This window comes from Theropithecus gelada, chromosome 9 (assembly GCF_003255815.1).
Source record: "Theropithecus gelada isolate Dixy chromosome 9, Tgel_1.0, whole genome shotgun sequence".
Lineage (NCBI taxonomy): Eukaryota > Metazoa > Chordata > Mammalia > Primates > Cercopithecidae > Theropithecus > Theropithecus gelada.
In genome coordinates this window covers 44,751,856-44,779,232 of record NC_037677.1, presented here as the reverse complement: position 1 = coordinate 44,779,232, position 27,377 = coordinate 44,751,856, and the positions used below count along the sequence as shown (strand labels likewise).

The 27,377-nt window shown below is 45.1% G+C and overlaps 1 protein-coding gene across 1 annotated transcript in view; it reads right to left on the bottom strand.

The window, feature by feature from the left end:
- The window catches only part of VSTM4 (V-set and transmembrane domain containing 4), a 106,796-nt gene that overhangs the window by 48,746 nt on the left and 30,673 nt on the right, over positions 1-27,377 (bottom strand). Inside the window, exons 4-5 of the mRNA XM_025397588.1 lie at positions 19,134-19,241; positions 424-457 (exon numbers count right to left, since the gene is read on the bottom strand). Coding sequence (XP_025253373.1) covers positions 424-457; positions 19,134-19,241 — 142 coding nt within the window. The remainder of the gene's footprint in view (positions 1-423; positions 458-19,133; positions 19,242-27,377) is intronic.

Below are 27,377 nucleotides of genomic sequence, written 5' to 3'. Positions count from 1 at the left end.
CTTACAACTATTATGTTACCTATAAGGTGTGTCTCACCAGCTAAAAGCGGGGTATACAATAAGTCAGCATTGGTGAAGAGAATTAGGGGTGTGTGTGGTCAAAATGTATCAAAGTGGTTCAGACCAGGTGTGAGCCCCTTCCTAAACTGGGGAGCAGCTCTGCAGGACCACACACCAAGCCTCCTCCAGCAAGCCTGCTGGGCCAGCAAAGGCTGCATGCTTTCTGGATTCCTGGGGGTGACAACCAGACTATAGACCTTAGAAACATGCAAATGCATGCAGGATACACATTTGTAGGCATATTTGTGGACAAATATGCAGACCTTTAGGTAAAACTACAAATTTAATCAATTTCTTGGTAATATCAAAAGAAAGTTAAATGGCAAAGAGTTTCATTTGAAAAAAGGAAGGAAATATTCTTACCTGTTCTGAGGGCATTTCACCAAATAATGTCTCACTGTGAAAGGAAAAATAATAGGAGATGGTAAACCAATGCTACTTCAGATACACATGCTCCAGGAATTACCAGGAAATGCAGGGAGCCAGGTGTTGTTCAGGTATTGGTGCTATACCAGCCAACTCTCAAGACTTGCATACTTCTGTTTGGAAGAGCACAGCAGAGCCATAACATGGACACCACAGTGACTGGATATGTCCCAGCCAGGGATCTAGCCAGGCATTAAGCCATACACCCCAGACTTCCTGGGCATTCATTTTGGGCCAAGGCAGGTTGTGTTGGGGTCCTGCAGTGATACAGTCACCCAGCCTCTAAGCTCTGCCTGAGTCATAAGAAAGCCCTCTTGAGACCAGATAGAATAACCTGTCCATTTAGAAGCTCCTTCTTGTAAAATGATTTTGAATTCTGTGATTAGTGCTCTCCCAGGACTAAAAGGAGGCCCTCGCGAAAACAGTCTTGGACCAAAACCTCCTTCTACAGTCCCTTTGAGGAAAACCAAATGATTCTGGCTGCAGAGGAAAAGTAAGAATACCTGGACATATAATCCAGCAAGTGTCCACTCTGAGGTTCACAGCTGAATTTACTTCAAATAGAGGTAAAGCTGAAACAACCAGGGGCACCCTTGCATTGTGTGGTAGATTGTTACATCAGTGGACCAAGTGAATCACACCTCCTTGTATGTGTCCACACCCATGCGTACCCCCTCCCAAACTGACTCTGGGCGTGGCCACACGAACTTTCTTTGGTCAAGAGAACATTAGCCAATGTGTCACAATCAGACGTGTAAAAGACACCTGTGCTATGGGGTTTGCCCTCTCTCTCTTGTTGCAGGGAATTCTTCTGCCACCACATGAGGAAGCCTGGTTAGCCTACCGGAAGATGAGTCTACACGGAGCAGACACCAGCTATTCCACCCAAGGACCAAAACAACCAGGTCCCAGGTGATGCACCAAGAGACTGTAGCTGCATGAATGACTACGGCTGAGACCAGCAGAAGAAATGTTTAGCTAAGGCCAGCCCAAATTTGTGACCTGTGGAATCGAGAGCAAATAATAGTTGCTTTAAGCTATTACATATGGGGTGATCTGTTATGCAGGTTCCAAAGTAAGACAAGAGAATCTCAGCTTCAAATGGAGCTGTACAGGTTTATCTGGTTTAACCTTCTACGAATACCTAAACTCTTTCTGTGTTCCATTTACTGAGCACCTACTGTATACTAGATAATCAATAGATGCAACAATAATAACAACCATAGTTAGTATTTATTGAACATTTCATGTGTCCCTGGCACTATTCTAAGTTTATTAGATGGATCAGTGGTCTTCAGTCTACGGTCTGCATACCCTTGGGTACTCTTCAGAAAAACAGTTTTAAGGAATCAGTTTCCACATCCTCACCTCCCATGGTATTCTTTCCTAAGAATGTATTCTCTTAGAACATGCCTGAGGTCTGGCTGTATTCATTTCCCTTCCCCACTTTTAGCATCACCCTTTTCTATTCATAAAATCAAAGCACACCATCCTGGAGACTTGTCCCAGATTGAAAAGTAAATGGGGCATCAAACAAGAATTGATGTAAAATACTAATATCTGGGTCAAGAAAGCAAATTATTAACTAGGCAACTAAATCTTCCACAAGGGGGGGATGTTTCTAATACTTTGCTTTCAACAAGGATTGAATAATGACCTAATCCAGTTGTCATCTGGTAGAGTATTAAAAATCATTTTGGGGCCGGGCGCGGTGGCTCAAGCCTGTAATCCCAGCACTTTGGGAGGCCGAGACGGGCGGATCACGAGGTCAGGAGTTCGAGACCATCCTGGCTAACACGGTGAAACCCCGTCTCTACTAAAAATACAAAAAAACTAGCCGGGTGAGGTGGCGGGCGCCTGTAGTCCCAGCTACTTGGGAGGCTGAGGCAGGAGAATGGCATAAACCTGGGAGACAGAGCTTGCAGTGAGCTGAGATCCGGCTACTGTACTCCAGCCTGGGTGACAGAGCGAGACTCCGTCTCAAAAAAAAAAAAAATCATTTTGGATGATAAATCATGATGTGACTTTTGACATATACCTTTGAAGCAGTTCTAAAAATTGAGGAGTAAAAGAAAATTTCATTCATTCATTCACACTCTCTTTATATTGAAGTATTTCAGAGCTAACATCTATTAACAAAATTGATAGCAAATTTTATTGCTAAAAAATTCATACAAGGGATATGAAGTAAAAATAAAAATCAATTTCAATAAAAATGCATTCCCAATAAATTTTGCTTCTTATGGTTATTAATTATGTATCTAAATTTATGATATGTTTATGTCATTTTGATTAATCTTATGCTAATTTTCCAAAGTTCACTAATTGTGCAATATCGATAAGTCAATCTAAAAAATATTTTAACAGACACTTATGAAATGAGGAAATTAAAAAATTATTAATTTAGATTTGTACACACATATTATCTTACAGATAAGTATAATAGGGTAATAAATAAAGAACCTTCAAAACAAAAGATGTATTACAGTAGGATGAAATTTTGTGGGGAAGTGTATTGAAGATAAAAATTCAAGGAGAAGAAGGAACGATACAAAATTTCTAACAGTTAAAGCTTGTTTGAGTAGGTCTTTTTTTCTCATGATGGCTTTAAATAAATGAAGACAATCATTAAATTTAAGACATTTAGATGTAAAAGAAAGATGGATCAATCATTTCATTTTTAAGATGTCAAAGATGGAAATTACATTTTTTGCAACAATTTACATTTATGATGAAAAAGTTTAGATGTCAACAAAAAAATGATTAAGTGCATAGTTTTTGAAATTATTTTAGGAACTATGCAAGCAAAAAAGTTTGAAGACTACAACTCTGTATTCTAATTCAATCTTCACAGTAGCCTTGTCATTATTTCCTTACAGCGGAGGACACTGAAGCACAGAGAGGTTAACAAACTTGTCCAAAGTCACTCAGGTGATGTTATGGGCTGAATTACGTCTCCTCCACTGAGCCTAACTGAAGCCTAATCTCCAGCACTTCAGAATGTGACTGTAGTTGGAGATAAGGTCTTTAAAGAAGTAATTAAGTTAAAATGAGGCCATTAGGCTGGGCCCTTATCTAATTTGACTAGTGTCTTTAAAAGTGAAGGAGACTGCAACAAAGACAGGCACAGAGGGAAGACCATATGAAGACACAGGGAGAGCAGCAGTCTGTACAGCCCAGGAGGGAGGCTTCAGGAGAAATGAATCCCGCCGACACCTTGATCTCAAGACTTCTGGCCTTCAAAACTGTGAGATAATAAATTTCTGCTGTCAAAGCCACACAGTATGTGATGCTTTGCTGTGGTGGCCTTAGCAACCTAATACACCTGGGAAGGGCCAAAGTTGGGCAGCCTGACTCCAGAGCCCTCTTGTAACTACAATCATCCATCATATCTTTGGGGCATTGATTCCAGAACCTCCCAAGGATACCAAAATCCAAAGATGCTCAAGACCCTTACACAAAATGGAGTAGTATTTCCATATAACCTACACACATCCTCCTGAATACTTTTAATCATCTCTAGATTACTTGTAATACATAATACAAGGTAAATGCTATGTAAACTGTTGTTATACTGTCTTTTTCATCGGTATTATTTGTATTGTTGTATTGTTATTTTTAATTTTTTTAATCAAATATTTTTTATTGGAGTTTAGTTGAATCCTCAGTGCAGAACCTGTGGATAGGGAGGACCGATTTACTTGGCACCATTCTCAGAGACACTGAGCAGTTGGCGTCAAGGGTCCCGCAGGTGGGGAAATAGAGTCTCACAGAAGAAATGGTCAGACCACTGTGCCACAGCTGGAGCCAAGCAGAGACGGGACTGGGATGCAAGATAATCCCATGAGCTGACCAGTGTTTTGGCAAGTCCAGTGCTTGGGGTAGCAAGGTGAGCAGCCTGGAAATCAGGAATGCAGTGAATAGCAGAGCAGCTGCAGCATTCCCCGGAGGCAGGGAGCTGACTAAGAAGGGCGAGGAGCCTGATGAGGCCAGACAGTGCCAGGGTACAGGAGATGCACCCCTGCCAGTGCTTGCTGAGGCACCGTTGTGAGGTCTCGGTGGCATATATGCGGGGTTGATGGTCCCATTAAGAGGGACTGCCCATAGGACCAAAAGCGATTCTGGACATCAAAGATGAGGTTCACAGGCAACTGAAAAAGACTTCACCCAGAGTCACCCATAAATATGCATTGCGTAATTAGTGCTATCAATACTTACCTAAGTGTGCCAACCCAGCTTAGCCTCCCCCAGAAGCAGAAATCGTAAGAAAAATATTCAAGTGTCAAGAGTTTATGTGGGAGGCAATCCTAGGAGACCCACTAGAAAGTGGGGGAGACCAAGAAGACAATCAGCTGAAAAAGGGTGCATAATGGAACCAATACATCCTGTGGGCTGTGGCCTGGCACCCAGGCACTTGACCTAGAAGCTCCGGCTCCATGCAACCCTCCTGCACAGAGGTGAACACTCAGGATGTGTTCTCAGATGGTGATTTTGGGATCTTTAGGACTCTGAAGACTCTAAAAGGAAGGTTTATTTTTGCAACCTCTCCTGATAAGAAGCAGCAGGCCCTGGGGTACTCCCTACCACCCCATCCTTTCTTCTTCTTTTCAGCTAGGACAATGCTGCTCACACTCTCACCCCATGGCAAACCTCCCAGATGGCATGTCCAGCCTGAAGGCTCTGTCTTCCCCATCTAGACCTGTCCCTATCACCACTGCCACCCCAAGCTGGGTGATTTGAGGTGGAGGCAGTCTTACTCTCATCTTATCAGGCCCTGTAGCAGTGTCGGGACCTCCAAGGCACAGTTGATATTTATCCATCTTACCCTTATGCCCTGGCCAGGTCTTCTGACCTCCAGGCTTTGCACAGGCCCTGCAATAGGACCCATAGATGTTTCTGCTCTATCCCTCAAGTGTCTGCACTCTAGGCAAGGAATGTGGTGGCAACCCAGGCATTGCAAGGGGTCACAATACCTCATGCACAGTGAGAACCCAGGAGCGTTTTCAGAGTGAAGGACCACAGTACTCTCCCTATCTCCTGCAGCCCAGCACGGGCAGGGAGCCCTGCAGCCTGAGAAAGCACCTCCCTCATTCAGGGTTCAACCCACATCCCCTGCCTGCATTTCCCCAGTGGGAGAGAAAGGACCAGGGTGCACCCCTTACTACACACAGCCCTGTCTCCACCATGTCAGGCCCCAGAGCCCAGCCCCCTCCAGGAATCAGTCCTGCCCAGACAACCTTCCAGGCCTACAGTTATAAGGACAGGACCACCTCTATCACCAAGTGGGAAGCTGAGAAGGAGGAGCAAGTCCTCCACCTCCTGCCCCTTTGGCACAAAAAGCCACTTAGAGGTCACATTTCTTACATGCAAAGGACCAGCATGCACAGCTGTCTGTCCAGGGTCCCATAGTCCCACACAGCAGCCATGGCCTCCAAGTGGCTATCCAAGTTCCCAAATGTGATGAATCCAAAATGAGATGTGCTGGAGTATGAGATCACACCAGATGATGAAGACACACCTTAGCATAAAAAAGGAAATATCACACATCTCATTCATCATCTTTATTTATAGATACTGTTGGAATGATATTCTGGATACAGTGGGTTAAGTGAAAATATTAAAATTAATTTTACCTGTTTCTTTTTACCTTTTTGAATGTGACTACTAAAAAAATGGTCAGATCACCTCTATGACTGACGTATTTCTAGGGGGCAGCAGGCAAAGGGCCTTCACTTGTCTGAGCAGCTGGGCTGACAATGGTGAAGGGGCACCCCAGGAAGGATGAGCCCTGCACATGAGAAGGTGCCCCTGCAGCTGCCCATGCCAGAAAGGGCAGCCACTCAGCACAGAGAAAGTAACTCCCACAGCCCCAAGAGGTAAGAGGAACCTTCATTCCAATGTTAGAGAAGAGTGGGAGTTCAGAAGATCCACTATGTAAATAAGGGACGTTGAACCTAGGCTCCAAGTCCAGTGCTCCGGGGAGGCTAACCAACCCCCACAAAGGAAAGATGGGTGCTCACGGGGCCTGACGAGAGAGCCAGCTGAGCCTCCCAGCACCCACTGAAGAACCAGAGAGATCTCACTCCAGCTGTGCATGTATCTGACTCCAGATGAGTGAGTCCTTCCTCCTCTCCAAGGCCCCAGGTCATCCTCGGGTCCTCATCCACAGCCACCCCATTCTGTGCTTGGAGGCCTCCTCCCCACCCGAGTCTGGCTGTGAGTGGGATGCAACCCCTAGCTCCCTTTTCTTGCATCTCTGGAAGGAACGGCCACAGGCTCTTAGCTTCATCCTCACGGAGAAGCAGAGTGTACCTGGGACAGGGAAGGCATGGGTGCTTAACAAGCCTTGGGAGGTTCTGTTTCCAGTTCTAGCACAATCTGTGCAAACCAACCAGTGTCACAGCTCACACTGAAGAGTACAGAGAAAGAAGCCAGGCCACTCCTCTTTCCTATCTAGTTCAAGTTTGTGCCTTAAAAACTGCACATTTAAAAGCTCAGACACAGAAGGTTGGATTGCTGGAGCCACTCCAAGGCAGCAGGTCAGGACTAATTCGTGAAGAAGCAAAAGCCTTTGGAAACCAGTATGATTGAGGAGCCAGCAGAATAATTCCAGGCTGGGCCCTGGGCCACCAGGATTGGTGTTTTCCAGGGTGACTCAGTGCTGTCAAGTCTGGGAGGAGGTGCCTGGCACTGCGGGCACAACAAAGAGCAAGGACGGAGACTCGCAGCTCGGGAGGAAAGGGGAAAGCATGTTTGTGCTTGGCAAGCAACATATGTGTGCAATCAGCTCCAGCTCACGTGAATGTTGAGAGCCCTTAGAGGCAAAGCAGTGTCAGGTTTGGGGTGAGGGCAGAGAAGCAGCAAGGCTGAGAGTGAAGAGGGGCTGGCCTGTGGCCTCCTGGCTCCTGGGATGGGCTGTGTTTATCTCAAGGTTCCACTGGGGGTTGCATCCGGAGTGGAACCAGCTACTCTGATGTCCTCTTTCCAGCTGGATATTGCTGTGGGTGCTGGAGAGCAGGTACTGGGCTCAGCTCTCCTGTCCACATGTGTGTGAGCAGCCTGCATACCTTGATGCCTTCAGCTCCCACACATGCAGCAGGGGTTGGGTCTCCTGCATGTGGTCAGGATGAAGGAAGCCCAACAAACATACAACTGCATAGAGAGCCTGGAAACCATCAACAGAACAAGGGCCTGTATCTTCCTCAAACCAAGCACTGTTCTCAGTAGTGTATAGCTGTATTACTAATTTTAATTGAGGTGATGCAAAGTTTGTCATAGTGCAGTGCATTAAATGACAGAATGTTATATTTGAAAGTTAAGAGTGTTGCAGGTTTTAGTGATGTCATTTCTGAGGCTTCTTTGGACACACATGGCTTGGTCTACAAATGCTTGATTGCTTGCAATGAGAGCCATGGCCACCTTCAGATAATCCATAAAAGGAGCAGCATCCTGGGGTGCAGCCTGACAAGGGGGGATGTGCCCTGTGCCTGCTGTAGCTCTGGCACCTGCTAGAGTCTGAGACTTTGGAATCACTGTCAGCCCCATGACCCAAACCCCTTCTAAACCTGCTTAGATGCAAATAGGCCATGCTCCTCAGGAACCAGCTGGTTGCTGGGGTAACAGCTCAGCACCATCAATCCTCAGGCCCCACAGGTGGTCGCAATTATGGCCAAGCCACCAGGAATGATTGGGCAGTATCCCTTATTCCTCCTCAAACTTGTTCCTTGCTTGCTTGGCCTCCCTTGCTTCCCACTGAGCCTGGCAGTGAGAAGAGACAGCAATAAAGTCTTCTTTGAGTGGTGATTTAAAGACAGCCACACATTCCTCACCACTATTGCTCTTCCCTAAGTCTGTCCTGTCCTCATAACTTGCTGTAATTGATAGAATGTGGGAGAGTGACACAGTGCCAGCGTGCAGTCTAGGTATGTCCTTGGAGCCTGGAGCAAGTCGGGGGGTATGGCTACCTTGCTGGTGACACCAGGGAGAGAAATGTCACCAGCCCTGCTGTCCTATTTGTCTCAGAGATTGGCCCCAGGGCTGAAAGTGGTACTACCTTGGATCTCCAATCCTGGTCAACTTCAGGTGACTGAAGGCACACAGATGACCCAGGTGACATTGCCAGAAGAACCACTCAGTTGAGCCCAGCCCAGTGCAGAATCTTGAACAAATAAATGTTGTGTTAAGCCACTACTTCCTGGGTGATTTGTTACTCAGCAAGAGATACCTTGAACATTTTGGGATTACCAGTGTGTGTTGACAAGAAAGGCAACTATTCTTAGTTACACCTTCAAAGTCAGGAAAGAAGTCTTTGACCATCTTAAAACAAGGCCATATTTATCATATATTTTCTGTCCTATCATATCATGTTTGTTATTAAATTTCATAGAGAAAAAAGTTAGGAAGAGTCCAGGCCTCATGGATCTACAGATCCATGCAGATCTACCTGCAAATCTACCTGCCAATCTGTTTCTGGAACACCACCTGAGCCTGAGCCACTTTCTTGGGCACCATTTAGGGGAAGGAACACCCTCAAAACCCTTGTGTTGGTGCCATGGCTCTGGGAGGACAGCTTCTGCTATGGCCCTGCAGTGGAAGGCACAGGGCTTAGACTCAGAGGAAGTGGGGTATGGGTCCTGAGCAATATGTGGGCAATTCGCCACTGTTCTACATGTCCCCACCTTCTCAGCTAGGACACAGGGACTTGATGTGACCACTTACACCCCAGACAGAGCATAGCAGAAGCAGACTCACTCACAGACAGTGTCCCATTTGGACCATGACTCCATCTGCTGAGCCTGTCCCACGGAGTCCCAGAGGCCTTGTTTCCTCCAGTTCAGTGGATTGGGGAATAATCAGTTCAAAGCCCATGGTTTCCAGGGGGAAAAATCCTGCCCTTCCCCCAACCACAGAACAACTTGGAATGCTCAGGGGATGTTTCTGATTATAGCACTGATTGGGGACAATTCTTGACCATTGATAGGCAGTGGCAGGGAAGCTTGACATCTGTGATGTATAGGAAAGTCCACAAATGAAGATTTCTCCTATAGACTTTGAATAAACCTCCTGACATTCATGTAGAAAAGAGGAAACCTGGCGAGCGACACAGAAGACAGGTGATTTCTGCATTATCAACCGAGGTACTGGGTTCATCTCACTGGGGAGTGCCGGACAATCGGTGCTGGTCAGCTGTTGCAGCCCGACCAGCCAGAGCTGAAGCCGGGCGAGGCATCGCCTCACCTGGGAAGCGCAAGGGGGAAGGGAATCCCTTTTCCTAGCCAGGGGAACAGAGACACACAACACCTGGAAAATCGGGTAACTTCCACCCCAATACTTTGCTTTAAGCAAACGGGCACACCAGGAGATTATATCCCACACCTGGCCAGGAGGGTCCCATGCCCACGGAGCCTTCCTCATTGCTAGCACAGCAGTCTGCGATCTAACCACAAGGCAGCAGCTAGGCTGGGGGAGGGGCACCCGCCATTGCTGAGGCTTAAATAGGTAAACAAAGCCCTGGGAAGATTGAACTGGGTGGAGCTCACAGCAGCTCAAGGAGGCCTGCCAGTCTCTGTAGACTCCTCCTCTGGGGACAGGGCACAGCTAAACAACAACAACAACAACAACAAAAGCAGCAGAAACCTCTGCAGACGCAAGCAACTCTGTCTGACAGCTTTGAAGAGAGCAGTGGATCTCCCAACAAGGAGGTGGAGATCTGAGAACGGACAGACTGCCTGCTCAAGTGGGTCCCTGACCCCTGAGTAGCCTAACTGGGAGACATCCCCCACTAGGGGCAGACTGACACCCCACACCTCACACGGTGGAGTACACCCCTGAGAGGAAGCTTCCAAAGCAAGAATCAGACAGGTACACTTGCTGTTCAGCAGTATTCTATCTTCTGCAGCCTCTGCTGCTGACACCCAGGCAAACAGGGTCTGGAGTGGACCTCAAGCAATCTCCAACAGACCTACAGCTGAGGGTCCTGACTGTTAGAAGGAAAACTAACAAACAGGAAGGACACCCACACCAAAACCCCATCAGTACGTCACCATCATCAAAGACCAGAGGCAGATAAAACCACAAAGATGGGGAAAAAGCAGGGCAGAAAAGCTGGAAATTCAAAAAATAAGAGTGCATCTCCCCCTCCAAAGGAACGCAGCTCATCGCCCGCAACGGATCAAAGCTGGACAGAGAATGACTTTGACGAGATGAGAGAAGAAGGGTTCAGTCCATCAAACTTCTCAGAGCTAAAGGAGGAATTACGTACCCAGTGCAAAGAAACTAAAAATCTTGAAAAAAGAGTGGAAGAATTGATAACCAGAATAATTAATGCAGAGAAGGCCATAAATGAACAGACAGAGATGAAAACCATGATACGAGAAATACATGACAAATGCACAAGCTTCAGTAACTGACTCGATCAACTGGAAGAAAGAGTATCAGCGATTGAGGATCAAATGAATGAAATGAAGCGAGAAGAGACACCAAAAGAAAAAAGAAGAAAAAGAAATGAACAAAGCCTGCAAGAAGTATGGGATTATGTAAAAAGACCAAATCTACGTCTGATTGGGGTGCCTGAAAGTGAGGGGGAAAATGGAACCAAGTTGGAAAACACTCTTCAGGATATCATCCAAGAGAGCTTCCCCAACCTAGTAGGGCAGGCCAACATTCAAATTCAGGAAATACAGAGAACGCCACAAAGATACTCCTCGAGAAGAGCAACTCCAAGACACATAATTGCCAGATTCACCAAAGTTGAAATGAAGGAAAAAATCTTAAGGGCAGCCAGAGAGAAAGGTCGGGTTACCCACAAAGGGAAGCCCATCAGACTAACAGCAGATCTCTCTGCAGAAACTCTACAAGCCAGAAGAGAGTGGGGGCCAATATTCAACATTCTTAAAGAAAAGAATTTTAAACCCAGAATTTCAAATCCAGCCAAACTAAGTTTCGTAAGTGAAGGAGAAATAAAATCCTTCACAGATAAGCAAATGCTTAGAAATTTTGTCACCACCAGGCCTGCCTTACAAGAGACCCTCAAGGAAGCACTAAACATGGAAAGGAACAACCGGTACCAGCCATTGCAAAAACATGCCAAAATGTAAAGACCATCGAGGCTAGGAAGAAACTGCATCAACTAACGAGCAAAATAACCAGTTAATATCATAATGGCAGGATCAAGTTCACACATAACAATATTAACCTTAAATGTAAATGGACTAAATGCTCCAATTAAAAGACACAGACTGGCAAATTGGATAAAGAGTCAAGACCCATCAGTCTGCTGTATTCAGGAGACCCATGTCACATGCAGAGATATACATAGGCTCAAAATAAAGTGATGGAGGAAGATCTACCAAGCAAATGGAGAACAAAAAAAAGCAGGGGTTGCAATACTAGTCTCTGATAAAACAGACTTTAAACCATCAAAGATCAAGAGAGACAAAGAAGGCCATTACATAATGGTAAAGGGATCAATTCAACAGGAAGAGCTAACTATCCTAAATATATATGCACCCAATACAGGAGCACCCAGATTCATAAAGCAAGTCCTTAGAGACTTACAAAGAGACTTAGACTCCCATACAATAATAACGGGAGACTTCAACACCCCACTGTCAACATTAGACAGATCAATGAGATAGAAAGTTAACAAGGATATCCAGGAATTGAACTCATCTCTGCAGCAAGCAGACCTAATAGACATCTATAGAACTCTCCACCCCAAATCAACAGAATATACATTCTTCTCAGCACCACATCACACTTATTCCAAAATTGACCACATAATTGGAAGTAAAGCACTCCTCAGCAAATGTACAAGAACAGAAATTATAACAAACTGTCTCTCAGACCACAGTGCAATCAAACTAGAACTCAGGACTAAGAAACTCAATCAAAACCACTCAACTACATGGAAACTGAATAACCTTCTCCTGAATGACTACTGGGTACACAACGAAATGAAGGCAGAAATAAAGATGTTCTTTGAAACCAATGAGAACAAAGATACAACATACCAGAATCTCTGGGACACATTTAAAGCAGTGTGTAGAGGGAAATTTGTAGCACTAAGTGCCCACAAGACAAAGCTGGAAAGATCTAAAATTAACACTCTAACATCACAATTAAAAGAACTAGAGAAGCAAGAGCAAACACATTCAAAAGCTAGCAGAAGGCAAGAAATAACTAAGATCAGAGCAGAACTGAAGGAGATAGAGACACAAAAAGCCCTCCAAAAAATCAATGAATCCAGGAGTTGGTTTTTTGAAAAGATCAACAAAATTGATAGACCGCTAGCAAGACTAATAAAGAAGAAAAGAGAGAGGAATCAAATAGACGCAATAAAAAATGATAAAGGGGATATCACCACTGACCCCACAGAAATACAAACTACCATCAGAGAATATTATAAACACCTCTACGCAAATAAACTAGAAAATCTAGAAGAAATGGATAATTTCCTGGATACTTACACTCTCCCAAGACTAAACCGGGAAGAAGTTGAATCCCTGAATAGACCAATAGCAGGCTCTGAAATTGAGGCAATAATTAATAGCCTACCAACCAAAAAAAGTCCAGGACCAGATGGATTCACAGCTGAATTCTACCAGAGGTACAAGGAGGAGCTGGTACCATTCCTTCTGAAACTATTCCAATCAATAGAAAAAGAGGGAATCCTCCCTAACTCATTTTATGAGGCCAACATCATCCTGATACCAAAGCCTGGCAGAAACACAACAAAAAAAGAGAATTTTAGACCAATATCCCTGATTATGCAAATCCTCATATTTTTGCATCCAATATCGATGCAAAAATCCTCAATAAAATACTGGCAAACCGAATCCAGCAGCACATCAAAAAGCTTATCCACCATGATCAAGTGGGCTTCATCCCTGCAATGCAAGGCTGGTTCAACATACACAAATCAATAAATGTAATCCAGCATATAAACAGAACCAAAGACAAAAACCACATGATTATCTCAATAGATGCAGAAAAGGCCTTTGACAAAATTCAACAGCCCTTCATGCTAAAAACGCTCAATAAATTCGGTATTGATGGAACGTATCTCAGAATCATAAGAGCTATTTATGACAAACCGACAGACAATATCATACTGAATGGGCAAAAACTGGAAAAATTCCCTTTGAAAACTGGCACAAGACAGGGATGCCCTCTCTCACCACTCCTATTCAATATAGTGTTGGAAGTTCTGGCTAGGGCAATCAGGCAAGAGAAAGAAATCAAGGGTATTCTGTTAGGAAAAGAAGAAGTCAAATTGTCCCTGTTTGCAGATGACATGATTGTATATTTAGAAAACCCCATTGTCTCAGCCCAAAATCTCCTTAAGCTGATAAGAAACTTCAGGAAAGTCTCAGGATACAAAATTAATGTGCAAAAATCACAAGCATTCTTATACACCAGTAACAGACAAACAGAGAGCCAAATCATGAATGAACTTCCATTCACAATTGCTTCAAAGAGAATAAAATACCTAGGAATCCAACTTACAAGGGACGTAAAGGACCTCTTCAAGGAGAACTACAAACCACTGCTCGGTGAAATAAAAGAGGACATAAACAAATGAAAGAACATACCATGCTCATGGATAGGAAGAATCAATATCGTGAAAATGGCCATACTGCCCAAGGTAATTTATAGATTCAATGCCATCCCCATCAAGCTACCAATGAGTTTCTTCACAGAATTGGAAAAAACTGCTTTAAAGTTCATATGGAACCAAAAAAGAGCCCGCATCTCCAAGACAATCCTAAGTCAAAAGAACAAAGCTGGAGGCATCACGCTACCTGACTTCAAACTATACTACAAGGCTACAGTAACCAAAACAGCATGGTACTGGTACCAAAACAGAGATATAGACCAACGGAACAGAACACAGTCCTCAGAAATAATACCACACATCTACAGCCATCTGATCTTTGATAAACCTGAGAAAAACAAGAAATGGGGAAAGGATTCCCTATTTAATAAATGGTACTGGGATAATTGGCTAGCCATAAGTAGAAAGCTGAAACTGGATCCTTTCCTTACTCCTTATATGAAAATTAATTCAAGATGGATTAGAGACTTAAATATTAGACCTAATACCATAAAAACCCTAGAAGAAAACCTAGGTCATACCATTCAGGACATAGGCATGGGCAAGGACTTCATGTCTAAAACACCAAAAGCAATGGCAACAAAAGCCAAAATTGACAAATGGGATCTAATTAAACTGAAGAGCTTCTGCACAGCAAAAGAAACTACCATCAGAGTGAACAGGCAACCTACAGAATTGGAGAAAATTTTGCAATCTACTCATCAGACAAAGGGCTAATATCCAGAACCTACAAAGAACTCAAACAAATTTACAAGAAAGAAACAACCCCATCAAAAAGTGGGCAAAGGATATGAATAGACATTTCTCAAAAGAGGACATTCATACAGCCAACAGACACATGAAAAAATGCTTATCATCACTGGCCATCAGAGAAATGCAAATCAAAACCACAATGAGATACCATCTCACACCAGTTAGAATGGCGATCATTAAAAAGTCAGGAAACAACAGGTGCTGGAGAGGATGTGGAGAAATAGGAACACTTTTACACTGTTGGTGGGATTGTAAACTAGTTCAACCATTATGGAAAACAGTATGGCGATTCCTGAAGGATCTAGAACTAGAAGTACCATATGACCCAGCCATCCCATTACTGAGTATATACCCAAAGGATTATAAATCATGCTGCTATAAAGACACATGCACACGTATGTTTATTGCGGCACTATTCACAATAGCAAAGACTTGGAATCAACCCAAATGTCCATCAGTGACAGACTGGATTAAGAAAATGTGGCACATATACACCATGGAATACTATGCAGCCATAAAAAAGGATGAGTTTGTGTCCTTTGTAGGGACATGGATGCAGCTGGAAACCATCATTCTCAGCAAACTATCGCAAGAACAGAAAACCAAACACTGCATGTTCTCACTCATAGGTGGGAACTGAATAATGAGATCACTTGGACTCGGGAAGGGGAACATCACACACTGGGGCCTATCACGGGGAGGGTGGAGGGGGGAGGGATTGCATTGGGAGTTATACCTGATGTAAATGACAAGTTGATGGGTGCTGACGAGTTGATGGGTGCAGCACACCAACATGGCACAAGTATACATATGTAACAAACCTGCACGTTATGCACATGTACCCTAGAACTTAAAGTATAATCTAAAAAAAAAAAAAAAAAAAAAAGAAGAAAAGAGGAAACCTGTTCATGAGAGCCTGGAAGCTAAGTCCAATTTACATAGAAACACGAGGTATGTATTTTCTCCATGTTAATGCACAATGAATGTTTAAAGGGTTTGCAAATTGGCCGAAGAGTGTCTTTTTTCATTAAAAACCCTACCAACAGTTGGGATGTTAGGAATCCCGTCACCATGGGCAGTGCCTCTCCTGGATATTAGGGCCCATCTGTGTCTGTCTATGCTGACCCCTGTCCCCTGCATGTTGAGTCTTCGCATATACAGACAGGTGCTTATCTAGCATTTATTTCAAGCATCAAATATAAAGGATTATTATCTTCTCTGAAATTCACACTGATTAAAAGAAGAGGTGTAATACTAGAATTTGTCTCAGTGTGTTATAAATTACTTTCCTCTTACTTCTCCTTTAATTATAAAGCATTAAGTTGATTTGAGGGGGTACAGATAGTATAGCTCATCTATGAATTTCATTTTAAAATAGTAGAGATCATTCCAAAATACATGTTGTAAAAGCAGGATGCTTGGTGGGATAGAGGTAAGAAGAACAGCTCTAAGGCTTTGCTACTCCAAACATGGCCTCACACCACCAGCAGAGCTGGCTGGAAATGCAGGATTGCAGGCCTGCCCCAAACACCCTGAATCAGAATCTGCATTTGAGCAGGTTCCCAGGTGAATGGTCTGCTCCTGAAGTTTTGGGAAGGGCTGTTCTAAGACTCCTGGGCCCAGTTGAAGGAGACTACCCAGGTCCATCATGCATGGTCCTCCATCCTGAGCCCCACAGTGAGTTGAAAGATGCCTGGTCCTAGAGGTGCATAGGGCAAGACCTGCCCTGCCAAGGCTACTGGGTCTGCCAATGGGAATTGCAATCAACCAAAACCAAACTCCTGGGAGCTGCAGGCACCAACTAGAGCTATCTTGGAAGAGCCTCAGCAACAACTCCCACGGAAGGCTAAAGAAAAATTCCCCTGGCAAGATCAGCCCCCTAATAGCTAAGGTTTTCTTGACTAGAAACATGGGAGGCTTGGGAACCCAGCTTGGAAACTGCCCATGTGGCTTCCACACTCCAACAGTTGAGAGACTGGGGCCCAACTTCACCCTACCACTCCCTGGTTTCAGGGCCTTCTCAAGCTCCTCAGCTGTGCTGTCAGGTAAGTGTGGTGTGGCTCTCATCCAGGGTCACATGAGGTTCCTGGCCCATAACGGGTGCTCAGACAATGCTCTGGATAGCTAGGGTTTGGGGAGGGCTTTCAGGCACTGTGCACAGGTACACATGGGACCATCTGAGGCCCACTTCAGTGGGGATGAGGCAGTTGGGATCCCCCTTCTCTGAAGCCTCTCTGTGAGGCCTGGAGGAGGATGCCAGGTGCTCCCACATGTCGCAGTGTACCCTTCTTGGCCTTGCTTTGTTTCCCTGACCCTGTCTAGGGCCTAGCAGGGCCTGTAGCCCATGAAGACTCTCGATCATGCTCCTGAACCCAGGCAAAAGTGCCTTCAGAGCATACCCAGCTTGGAAACTGCCTATGTGGCTTCCACCCTCCAACAGTTGGGAGCAAGGCAGGTGGGAAATAAACCCATTTGTCCACCACGTGCTGAGCATCTGTCCTGAGCCAAATTCCAGGAGAATGAATTGAATGTGTGGTGCCTGCCTCACACACTGTCCTCCGGAAGGGAGGCCCATGCCAAGGCACAAGTGCAACATGCCACAAGCTCACAAGAGTATTCAGGGGTTGAGAACAGGAAAAAAGGCTGCGTTGCCACTGATGAGGGATTTAGGGGAAGGCCCTGGAGCTGGCTTTGAAGGACAGCACAGAGACACATGCAGAGGCTGGTGGGAGAGCACAGGCTCCAGAGGAAAGACACCCATGCTACAGCCACTGCCCCATAGCCGATTGCTGAGTGTGCTGGAGTTCTCCACTGTCCTCTGGATCCCCGTCCACCTTTGTCCACCCTGCTCAGCCCTGAAGGCACCTTCCTGCTCCCAGCCCCCTGGCTTCTGGTGGGTGGCACCAAGGGCGATAGCAGCAGATCCAAGTGGGGAGGGGAGAGGGCGTGAGAAGTGTACCATCCTGGCTCCCTCCCAGCTGCCTCCTGGTTTGTCAGGAGCTGAGTTCCTCTCTGCAGGCCCCTGATGGCGACACCTCTCCCAAAGCTGCAGCTATTGCATGGTCCATTCCAGGAATCTCCCCTCCCCTTATCCCTTAAGGTCTAGGATGGAAACAGCATCCCATGGGTACTTGTCGTTGTATGTGTCACCTCCCTCATTGTCCCTTAGCCTTGCCCACACCCTGCATTAGTGCTGCACAGAGTCACTGTTGGAGTGGCCCCTCAAGCCGTGACCACTGAATCTAACATTTCCAAGCTCTATGACCTTAAGCTAATATTGACAATTATTGTGTGTAGTTAGAGCTGTATGTCAACATAAAAGCAGGACATTTGCTGGAGCCTGTGTTATGGGTTTTAGCATCTTTCTTTTGGTAACTTAGTCCTCACCATGAGCCTGAGACTGTTGCACTCCTGCCTCCTCCATGTCGCAGATGAGGAAGGCAGGCATAGAGGGAGGTTGTCAGCCTGTAAGTGAGGGAGCCACTGGAACTGGAGTTGGTGCAATTCCAGAGCTCGGCTCTTACCCTGGTCATCTCTGGGAGTCACAGTGTCCCCAGCTGTTTTGGAGATTCTGAAGCGGGATACAGGGAGAGGCTCTCAAAGGAGACCTCCAACAGGAGCTGCTGGGCAAGTGAAATCGGGGCTTGAGGAGCAGCAGGGACTCTCGAGAAAGCAGGCAGTGTTCATAGAGATACAAGAGTCAGGAGAACTACACTTTCCTGAGAAGCAAGGCAGAAGGCAGGAAGGGGCTGAGGGCAGAGTGCAGGGAAACAGGGACACCAAAGTGAAAGGAGACGGAAGGGAACTCTCAGACCGGTCAGGGAAAGAATGGGGAAGACTTCCCAAGTGCCACCTGCCTGAAAGTGAACGCTCATAAGAACATTCCACCAAGAGAAGCGGGTGTCAATCCCCTTTCATAAATGAGGAAACTCACGTTCAGAATGGCTCAGGAACTTGCCCCAAACCTCAGCCTCAAACGGCAGAGTCAAAATCCAACTCTAGGCTCATCTGACACCACAGACTCTTCAGGGAGATTGACAGCAGGAAGGGGCCTCAGAAACCAAGAAACGGGAAATTCAGTGATGTCAATGATGGCCACAGTGTATTTTAGCAGAGTCCAAGAGAAACACAGCTTGCTCACTTTGCCCACAATCACAGATAAATAATCCCTGACTCACAATGCACTTTTCCACCAAGGTGGTACTTTGCCTAGCATCTTCCGCCCGTCTGTGGTCAGGGTGTGCTCCCATCCCAGACATGACCTTATCTGTTTTCTTACCTCTGGATTTCCGCTTGTTAAACACGGACTGCCAGATGATGACCAGCATGAAGAGCAGAATGCTGAGGATCCCCACGCAGCACACAAGGACAGCATACACGTAGATATCTGAAAGGCAAGGACAGACACAGGAGTCAGCCTCCCGAGGGCCGCAGCAGGAGAAGTGCGCTGGCAAGAGAACAATCAGAATTGGAATGTTTGAAATCCCAGTGCTACAGTCATCAAGGTAGTGTGGTATTGGTGCAAAGACAGACACAGATCAATGCAACAGAACAGAGAGCCCAGAAATAGACCCACGCAGGCATGCTCAGTTGATTTTTGACAAAAGTGCAAAAGTAATTCAATGGCGGAAGGACAGTTTCTTCAATCAATGGTGCTGGGTCAATGGGACTTCCACTGGCAGAAAATAACACTAACACAAACCTCACCTTTTATTCAAAAATTAACTCAACATGAACCACAAACCCAAACATAAAATGTAAGCTAGAAGACTTTAGAAAAAACCCACAAGAAAAATCTTTGGGATCTAAGAATAGACAAAGTTCTTAGACTTGACACCAGAGGTACCGTCTATATTAGTAAAACTTGATATACTATACTTGACTTTACCAAAATTAAAAACTTACGTTCTGTAAACAACAATATGAAGAGGATGAAAAGTCAAACAGACTGGGAGAAAATTTTTGTAAACCACATATCCAACAAAGGACTGGTATCCAGAGTCTAAAGAACTTTCAAACTCAACAGCAAAAAACACACAATCCTGTTAGAAAAATGAAAAACAAAACAAAACAAAAAAAAAAAAACTTACAGACATTTCACTAAAGAGAATGTACAGGTGGCAAACAATCCCATGAGAAAATGTTTGACTTCTATTGCCATTAGAGAAATGCAAAATGCAACTACAATAAAACATCCCTCGTGCCTTTCAGGGTGACTAAAATAAAAAACAGCAACACCCCCAAATGCTGGCAAGGATACAGATAAACTGGGTCACTCAGACATGGCTGGTGGGAATGTAGAGCAGCCCAGCCACTCTATAATAGAGCTTGACACTTTCTCAAAGGAGACACCTGTAACAACCATTCAACCCAGAAATTGCATTCCTTGCATTTGTCCCAGAAAAATGACAGCTTAAGCTCACATGGAAAACTGTACATGTATGTCGGGTAGCCAAAAACTGGAAACAGCCCAGATATCCTTCAGCAAGTGAATAGTTAAACAAAGTGTGGTACATCCACACCACAGCATCCTCAGCAATAAAAAGAACAAACTACTGACACACACATCAACCTGGATGAATTTCCAGAGAAGTATGCTGAGAGGAAAAAAGATCCCAAAAGGTTACATACTGTATGATTTCATCAATGTAACATTCTTGGTATGACAAAATTATAGAAATAGAGAACAGATGAGTGGTTGCCAGAAGTTAAGAAGGGGGTGGTGGTAGGAGGAAAATGGGTTTGGCTACAAGGGCCACTAATAATGACTGTATCTTGACTATATGGATGTTAATATCCTGTTTGTGATACTGTTTTACGGTTTTGCAAAATGCTATCATTGGGAGACATTAGGTAAAGGACACAAACTAGTACAAGGGATCTCTGTGTATGATTTTTTAGAAATTGATTTTTTCTTTCTTGCTCTGTGGCCCAGGCTGGAGCACAGTGGTATGATTTCGGCTCACTGCAACCTCCTCCTCCCAGGTTGAAGCAATTCTCCAGCCTCAGCCTCCTGAGTAGCTGGGGCCACAGGTCCACGCCACCACACCCAGCTAATTTTTGTATTTTCGGTACAGACAGGGTTTCACCATGTTGGCCAGGTTGGTCTTGAACTCCTGACCTCAGGTGATCCACCCACCTCTGCCTCCCAAAGTGCTGGGATTATAGATGCCATGCCTAGCCAGAAATGGATGGTAATCTACAATAATTTCAAAATAAAAAGTTGTATAAATCTCAACAGTTAAACCATGTTCACGTACATACATCTCTTTTAGAAATAAGGTCTCACTCCATCACCCAGGGTGGAGTGCAGTGATGCACAGCTCACTGCTCACTGCAGCCTTGAACTCCTGGGCTCAGGGGACCTTCCCGCCTCAGCCTCCTAAGTTGCTAAAATTACAGGCGTGAGCCTCAGTGCCTAGCTACATATACTTATATTTCTTAAACTTTAATAATCAACTTTATCACTAATCTGATCAATACAATGCCAAGCTGCTCAGAAAGTGAAAAGGGAAGCCAAAACATTATTCTAACCATCTTTGAAGAAAAATGACACAGACATTTATTTGAACTTAGCAAATGTTTGAACTTAGCAAAAATGTTTCTCTGTTGACTTAAATTTCTACAACCAACAGATATTTACTATCAATCATAGTCAGTACTTTCCTGAGTACAAGAAAGATAAAAATGCACACACACAGTCTTTCACTTCAAGAAATAGAGGACCACTTAGTAAGTGTAACAATAAGAACGTGTGTCCAATACCAGGAACACTCAGAGGGGACCCAGCCCAGCCTCGGAAGGCTGAGAGAAGCTTCCAAGAGGACTAGAGTTCTGCACTGAGTTGTATTTAAAATAACAAAAAATACAAAAAAATATAGAAAAAAAGTCATCAGCCATCCTGTCACCCTGAGATAACTACTATTAATAAATATTTGGTATACTTTATGATGAATGTGCATACCTTTTAAAATTGAGATCATATACTTTCACATCTTTTTTTTCAATTTATCTCATTTTCTCAATAAACTATTTTCAAAAAGGATTCAGAATCATTTTGAAAAATATGATAAAAGTTTATCATATTAATATATCAGCAGTGATTTAACAACCTCTTACTATTGCCTACTCAAAGTGTTTCTACCTGTTCCCCATCATAAATAATTCTATGGTGAGCACTCATGAACTTAAACCTTAGTACAACTCTCACAATATGTTCTGAAGATTAAGTTCCTAGAAGTGGAATAGCTGAGTCAACAGAAAAGCACATTTGTAAAGCCCTTGGGGCATGGAGAAACAGTTAGTTAAGTGCTTAAGCTGAAAAAGCAAGCCTACTGGGAGTAGTAGCAGGTGGCTGGCTCCCAGGGAGAGCCTGGAGAAGCAGGTCAGGCTTATGGTTAATGAGAGGGAAGGAGGTATGAAATGGAATCAGACATTCAGGTTCCTTTTGACTCTCCCCTCCCTGGCCTGGGCCCCAGGGAGGCCCAGCACAACCTCTGCCCCTGGAGTCCATGAGATCTTCCCGTGTTCTTAAGGCAGTCAGCATTTTTGCATAAGCTAGTTTGAATAGATTTCTGCTCTTGGCAATTTAGATGTCTGGACTAAAAATAAAATAAGTAGAAAGTGCCTTAGAGCAAGGTAGCAGGTGAAGGGTGCATCTGCACTAATATTTAAGGGAGAGGGGCAGGTGTATGGAAGGAAGTCTCCTACAAAGGATCAGAGCTAGTCATGGATGCAGAGGAGGGCTGAGGCGAGAGTTCTGGAAGCCCAGAAGAAAGCACTGTAAGAAGGATGACTTAATAGCGTCAATTGCTGGAAAACATCCACTGGGTTTTGCCCCTAGGAAGCTACTGGGAAAGTCTTGGAAGAAAGCCCTGTCAGTAGGCCGGTGGGGGCAGAGTCAGGTTAGGGAGGTCCCGAAGCTGATGGGATGTGAGGAGCTTGAGAAAGCTCTCACATATCTAAAAATCAAAGCTGCCTTTCTAGTAAATGCCTGTGTCTGATGTGTGGGCTCTGTAGATTCATAGGGTAGAGAACTCTGTGAGGGGTCAGAGTTAGGAGAGAGGCTGCAGCATCCATTTAAACAGTGTGAAACTCAGCAACAGGACTCTTGGATTCTGGACAAAACACTTCATGACGAACTCGGGGACAGAGCAAAGTTCACAGGCCAGGATTTGTCGCAGGATCCCAGGGCACAGGATGGCCACAACACAGCAAACCCACGACCAGTCCTGCCTTTCCACACTGGTGAGCAAACTACTCCAGAACAAGACAGAAGAGCCCCTGCTGGCAGGAGAGGATGGTGAACAACACAGTCATGTTACCAGGCAGACAGAACCTCAGGCAGGTGAACACAGCATCTGCCTGGAAGGGACTATGCAAATGTGGTCCCCAGACCCAAAGGCAGGAAAACTTGCCTTTAGTCTTATTCATGGAATGGAGAGAAAAATTGTCTTACAAAAGCTTCCATGATATGGAGCACAGCAGCTGATCCACAAGCTCACCTCTTCATCTGAGCTCTTTCCTTCACTTCAGGATGGCAGGAACCCAGGAGGGACAAGGTTGCACGTGAGAACCGCGGCAGGCATCTCTCCCCAAGCGTCCCTAACAGCATGCTGCAGACATCTGGGGCCCACTCTGCCCTGGCAGGAGGTGAGGGGCTTCAAAAGGCCCAAGCTACAGTTTCAGATCACAGCTTCCTCAACATGGCTCAAAGGGGGCTCCCCACAGGCAGCCAGAGCTACAGATTCAGAAAACATCTGGCTACTCCAGAAGGCTCAGCTGGCCGCCAAACACATAGGCCTCCAGTTATGGACACCCTCCAGCGGGCACCTCCTGCCTGCGTGTGGCTCCCCACACACACAGGACTGGTCATAGCCACTCTCTGTTTTGTTCTTGAAGCTACAGAGCTGTAAAAAGTGTTGCCTTGCAGGAGAAGAAAAGCTCAGAAAGACCACCTGACTTCCCCTTGATTGAGCAGCAACCAGTATGCCTATGTTGGATTTTTTTCTCCTTCTGTTACGAGCATTCCTTTTGTTGCATAAAGACAACCACCCTGCTGTGTCCACTCAAAACATGAAAAACCCCCTCCCTGGGTGTTCTCTGCAAACAACGTTAAACTCTGAGCCATTGAAGCCAGGGTCACAAACTCCTACGACTGCAGTCGCCTTCCTGCCATGTCAGCTAATGCAAAGCCCTTCCGTACTCAGCTCCAGAGCACTGCTCTCAGGCTGGAATGCCCGCCCAGTGGTGCCAGATCTTCCAATTCATCCTTTACCTTTTTATGTAAAAATCTCTATATAAAATGTTGGCTCCAAAGTTTTAAAACTCAGACTAGGCCAAATAATGCTCGTTGAAAGGTTGAAGCCAGACCTTTCAACAAAGGCTTGAGTTTAACAAAATATCTGCAATTAATCAAATCTGGAGTTCACTTTAAAAATACCACATATGGTCGGGCATGGTGGCTCATGACTGTAATCCCAGCACTTGGGGAGGCCAAGGCAGGCCGATCACCTGGGTCGGGAGTTCGAGACCAGCCTGGTCAACATGGTGAAACAAATTAGTACAAATTTTTGTACTAAAAATACAAAAATTAGCCAGGCACATGCCTGTAATCCCAGCTACTCGGGAGGCTGAGGCAGAAGAACTGCTTGAACCAGGAGGCGGAGGTTGCGGTGAGCCGAAATCATGCCATTGCACTCTAGCCTGGGCAACAACAGCAAAACTCCGTCTCAAAAAAAAGGAAAAGAAAAAGAAAAAAAATACCACATATACCTGCACGCCCACAATAATTCTAAAAATCATGCTATATTCCCTTTCTCTGAAATCATTTACAGTTTTGTCTTTTGCCATTGAACTTCCAAAGGCATCACTGCCATTTTTAGACTCAACTGCAAGCTGCTATGCAGAAAATGCCCAGGCCTCCCTGAAGCAGATGGCAGGGCTGGCAGGCTGGAGCAGCTGCCCATGCAGAGAGAGGCCAAGACTGGGGTGCACAATGTCAGTGTGCCAGCTCCCACCCTCCCAAACAGTCCCACCAAGCCAGGGCCAGGCAGATGGCACCTGTTGCCCAGCAACCCTGATCCCGGCAGGGATATTCAGTGCTCCTTTGAAAAAGAGTGACCCCAGTGCCCCTTAGCAGAGTCCAGGAACCCCATTCTCCCCCTGCCTTCTGAATCAAGAAAGTCAGTTTCAGTCTTGTACATTTTCAGGGCAAATGGGAAAGTCAGGAGATGACAGTTTGAGACAGAAGGCTCTGTACTTCTATTTTTTAATCCACCCTGTAATACCATCTTGCTCAAGGTGAAACACCTGAGTGATAGCCCCAAAGGATTTTAACTCACTCCAGAATCTCACAAAGAGGCCTGACAATCAATGCCTCTTTTGTGCAGTGGGCTCACAGCCAGGACGAACTAAGCCCCAGGAGGATGGATATCCATCCACAACCCCTACTGTAGCTCTCCCGTCCAGGAACAAAAGGGCAAAAGGCCTGGGATCATGCGCCAGGGAGTTTCAACTGTGCCTCTAACCTTGCCAAAGCTACAGCTGGGTTTTAAAAAGCAAAGCATGGAGATGCTGCTGCTGCCGAAATCATAGGAAAAGATTGCTCTGTAAACAGCTGCTCTGAGGCAGGCGCTACACGTAGTGAGAATGCCAGTTCTGCTTTTGGTGAGGCCTGATTCTGTTGAGAAGAGAGCACATACTGGGCTACAGATTTCATGTAGAGAGTTAGGTCGGGAGTAACCCTGATATTATATAGCTGCACATGAATTATGAGATATTGTTAATTGCACAAAGGGTTTTAGAAATGCTGATTATGCTGTGGGGTATGTTGGGTCTAAACGCCACAATCTTTCCAAATATATGGTCTTGTTTTTGCACCATAGTATTTTCAAAGTATGGTCCTCAGACCACTTGCATAGGAATCACCTGTGGCCCTGAAAGTTCTCTGATCCCTTCCTAATGTTATAACCAGAACCTCAGAGGCTGGAGCCCGAAGTCTCCCTGGGAGATTCTGATGCATCTGATGATATATAGGGTCCAGCTGTCACATCCCTAGTGCTCTACCCTTGCCACAGCCAGGCCCTCTCCATACCCCAACCCATCACAGTGCCTGGTCACAGAGCAGATCCAGAGACATGGGGCAAAACATCAATGGGGTTGCCTCAATTTTACTAAATAGTAATGAGAAAGGTAAATCTTGCCCTTACTACTGCTTCACTCTATGAGAAGTAAAGTCATTTTCATCTTTTTGTCAATGAGTAGGCATTCTCTTAATGAGAGGCTGAGTGGGGGAAATGGGGATTATTTTACTAGGAGACAGTCAACAAATAAAGAAAAAGGCAACTACAAAAATGCAGAGAAACATCAGGAAATACAAAGAATCATTGTTGGATTCTCATGAGTGCAATCTCATAAACAAAATATTTATGACTACAAAACTAAACAACTAATCCTAGAGGCCTATGTGGGTGACACCTTATGGTTTCCAAACGATGTTCACAATAAAAGTTACATTTTCCTAAGACAGAATGTGTTTCAGTCTACTGCTTTATAACTAGGTATTGGAAGGGGTGGGCTTGAAAGCAAGTACCTTTCCCCTAAGGCTGGCCCTCCTTCTGTCAGACCATACAGTGGGTTAACAAAAGGTGACGGTGAGGCCCCGAGACATGTGCATCTCCTTAGAGCCTTTTGGCTAGATCATTCCTCATCAATAAATGCTGTGCCATCACCAGACATAATCTTTACAAAGTTCCTGACCACCTTTGAACATTAATCAGCCTTTCACTGATCCAAGGCTCTGCCAGAGAACTCACAAAGTGTATTCTTCCATTTCTTATGATCATAATCCTCACCCACTTTATGACAATAATTTCTCTGAACTTTCCTTACTCCAAGACAGGGTTTTCCAACCTCAGCACTCTGGATATTTGGAGGCAAAATTCTTTGTCATGGAGACTATCTTGTGCATTGTAGGATTGGCTTCATCCTTGGCCCCTATCACTGATGCCAGGAGCACCGCCAACAGCTGTGGCAACCAAAGATACAGTCAGACATTGGCAACTGTCCCCTGGAGTAGCAAAAGTCACCCATTGTTGACAACCCCTGCCCTAAGGCCCGAACCTGAATGTGCACCAGAATTGCCTGGATGTCTTGTTAAACCCCGGATTTCTTAGGCACCATCCCTAGAGCTTCTGATTCTGTAAGTTGGGGCAGGGCACAGCCATGTGCATTTGGAACAAGCTCCGAGGTGATGCATATGCTGCTGGTCTGCAATCACACTTTGGGAACTACTGTTCCAAGGCCATGGTTCTCAGCCTGGCTGCATGCTGCAATCTTCTGGTGCTTTTAACAACTTCAAAGTAAATCAGAATCTCTAGAGATGTGGTCCAGGCATTCATGTTCTTAACATTCCATGAGCGATTCTAGCATGGGTTGAAAATTACTTGGTGAAGGATTGCAAACTGTCTCTAGAACCCCAAATTCCTTAAGCAACCTGAAATAAAATGCAGTCACAGTAGAG